At 48.5% G+C, this 2,647-nt stretch overlaps 1 protein-coding gene across 1 annotated transcript; it reads right to left on the bottom strand.

Moving 5' to 3' along the window:
* Positions 1-1,696: 1,696 nt before the first annotated feature.
* On the bottom strand, positions 1,697-2,083 carry TBX3 (T-box 3; the record flags this gene model as incomplete). The annotated part of the gene is given in 1 exon segment (XM_010077473.1): positions 1,697-2,083. A coding segment is annotated over 1 exon segment (387 nt), but the record flags the coding sequence as incomplete, so codon positions are not given.
* Between the last annotated feature and the right edge of the window lie 564 nt (positions 2,084-2,647).

The following is a 2,647-nucleotide window of genomic DNA, read 5'->3' on the forward strand; positions in this document are numbered from 1 at the left end:
TCCCCCCGCCCCCAGCGAAAAGATTTCTCAGAAGTTTCAGGCGAAAATGGTCCCTGGGATGGGAGGCGGAGGGAAGAGGTACGTGTTCCCTAGAAATCAGCAACCGCCTACCCTCTACCATTCCTAAACAGCAAAGCCTCATTTGGGGCTCTCAGATCTCTCTTTATTTTTCTTTTCGCTTGCTAAACAAAGAAATAGGAACAGATCTCACCCCGATAAAATAAATGTTCCGCTTTATTCTAACCCACTGCATCACTGAGGAGTGGAGAGGGAAGTTTTTCACTTTGCAGAGGAGGAGAAAAAAAAACCAACCAACCCTGCAGTGAGGGCAGGGAGGCTGCCGTGGCTTTCCCCCTCCCGGTGATAACCCATTTGTGCAGAGGGCTCTCTGCAAAACCCCCGCTCCCCTCCGCTCCTAAGTCCAGCTCGAAACTGCAACAGGATACCACAAATTTGCTGTTTATTATATCGAGCGGTTGGCATTCAGCAATCTCAACTTAAAAGGAAACACATGACTTTGCAAACATGTAAGAGCGCTTAATACCCGCCGAGGCTTTCACGCAAAAAAAACCCCTCTTGACCACAATTAACAGAGAAAACTTCGGGAAAGCAGTAAAATGGGCGAGGGTTGTTTTTTTTTTTTTCCCTCCTTGCTGCTCTTAGTTTGTTTGGTTTATTTTTTTTTGTTTTCCCCTGAGCCTGTAGCCTGCAACTGGTGCTCTGCAAGTAGGTGAAGCTCCAGAAAGAGAGCTGAAGGCCATCTAAGAAGACTTTTCAGGAGTGACTTCCTAGAGTAATTCTCCTGGCAAATTACACGCGAATTGTTTGGGAAGGTTTCTAAGCGAGTCCCTTAGAAAAACACCCGGGTGCAGAGGGGTTTTCTCCCTACATGTCATCACAGCAATAGGCAGAGCTGTAAAAGAACACGGATATCGGCGAGCAGCGAATATAAAGAGTCATTTCAGATGGGTAAACCTATAAAAAGCCGAAATGCCGAGCGTGGACGCGCCGTGTTATGTTCATTCATTCCCACGTGAAGGTTATATAAATACAGGGACGGGCAGCGCGGAGCTGCAAAACCTCCCCTGCCACTTCCAGCAGCGGCTGCAGGACCGCTGGGTATTTTTTGTCAGCTTTTTGTGCATTTCCTGATATAATTAGTCAGCACAAATGCAAGCCTAGATCCCAGTAAAGAGAGGCACAAGGGAAGCAGCTGATAAGCCCAGTCTATCTGCACTCTTTCAGCTCCTGCCTCACCAGCAGCGACACACCACTCCAAATAATTTTTCACTTTGTTCCCTTTTCTCTTCCTTAAAGAAGAAAAAAAACTACGCGTAAGCAGGGCTGAAAACAGGCCAGCTCCTTTTCCAATCCCAAATTATTTTCCTTCTGCTCCCAGTTGTCTCCAGAAAGCATTAAGCTACCGAACCATGAAGGGACCCTCTCGCCCCCTGCACACGCTGAGCAGGACCAGTTCGTGGCTGAGCTTTTTCCCCGTAGCCTGGTGCCCGAGAGAGGCTCGGACCTTCAGCTGCCTAAAACATTCCATAATTCCAGGAGATTTAGGGAAAAATTTGTCAGTGAACTAGCCTTGCTCTGGAGCAGCCAGGTGGGGTGCAGAGACCGAGGGGTAGGGGAAAGGGGGAAAAAAAAAAAAAAAGAAAAAAAAAACCCGCACGAACCCCCAGACCCAGACCTACCTTCCCGATTTGGTAATCACCATCTCCGTGCCTCTTTTATGGAATTGTTCCCAAAGCTCTTTGGCTTCCAGATGCACTTTCGGATCATCTTCCACTTCTTCTTCTGGTTCCAGAGTTTTTAAAGGCCTCAGATGGGCTGCTGCCTGGTGACCCAGGGAAGAAAAGGGGATACCAGTCTCTGCAGCCCCCACTAACTGATCCATGATGGGTTTAGCCAGAGCCCCGGGAAGGGAAAGGGCGGCTGCCCCGTTGGGAGGCAAAGCCAGAGCCGGGAAGAAGGGAGGTTGATGTCCCAACACAGCGCTCATGGCAAAGTCCGGTGCCCGGTGAGGTAAAAAAGGATGATAAGCCATGCTTGTCCCAGGGATTACTGGATCTCTCATCGGTATATTCATCCACTCCACTCCTCGGTCTTCCTACTGCTGGAGTAGTCCCAGAGTGGTTTCTAACAGCACATCATGAAGAAGAAAAATTAAGATAATAACAATAACTGCAAGAAAGCACCAAAAAAAAAATCAGGGTGGGGGGAAACAAGCTCTAGACAGCACAGTACATGGGGGAGAGGCAGAACTTCTACAGCCTACAACTTCCCGAGCTGGGGCACATCCCCAGCCCCCGGGACAGTGGATTAACAGGATTGTTCATTATTAGTCTTGGGTTTTTTTGAGTTCAGTCTCTGCAGATTTAGGGTTCTTTTTTTTTTTTTTTCCTGAGTGGAACTCCTTGCCCTGGAAAAGAAGCGCCGAAGAAGGGGAGGAAAAAAAAATATCCACCGGGTTTCGCTGTCTGCTCCTGTTGCCACAGAAGGGCTGGACAAGCCGAGATCCTTTTTTTTTCTTCTTCTTCTTTTTTCTCTGAGTCTCAATCCCCCTTCTCTTCTTTCGTGGCAGAGGGTGACGGCTCGAAGCTGGGTTTTCTTTTTGGGTAGCTGGCTCTCTTCCCCCCCT

This window comes from Pterocles gutturalis, unplaced genomic scaffold, assembly GCF_000699245.1.
Source record: "Pterocles gutturalis isolate BGI_N339 unplaced genomic scaffold, ASM69924v1 scaffold48883, whole genome shotgun sequence".
Classification (NCBI taxonomy): Eukaryota; Metazoa; Chordata; class Aves; order Pterocliformes; family Pteroclidae; genus Pterocles; species Pterocles gutturalis.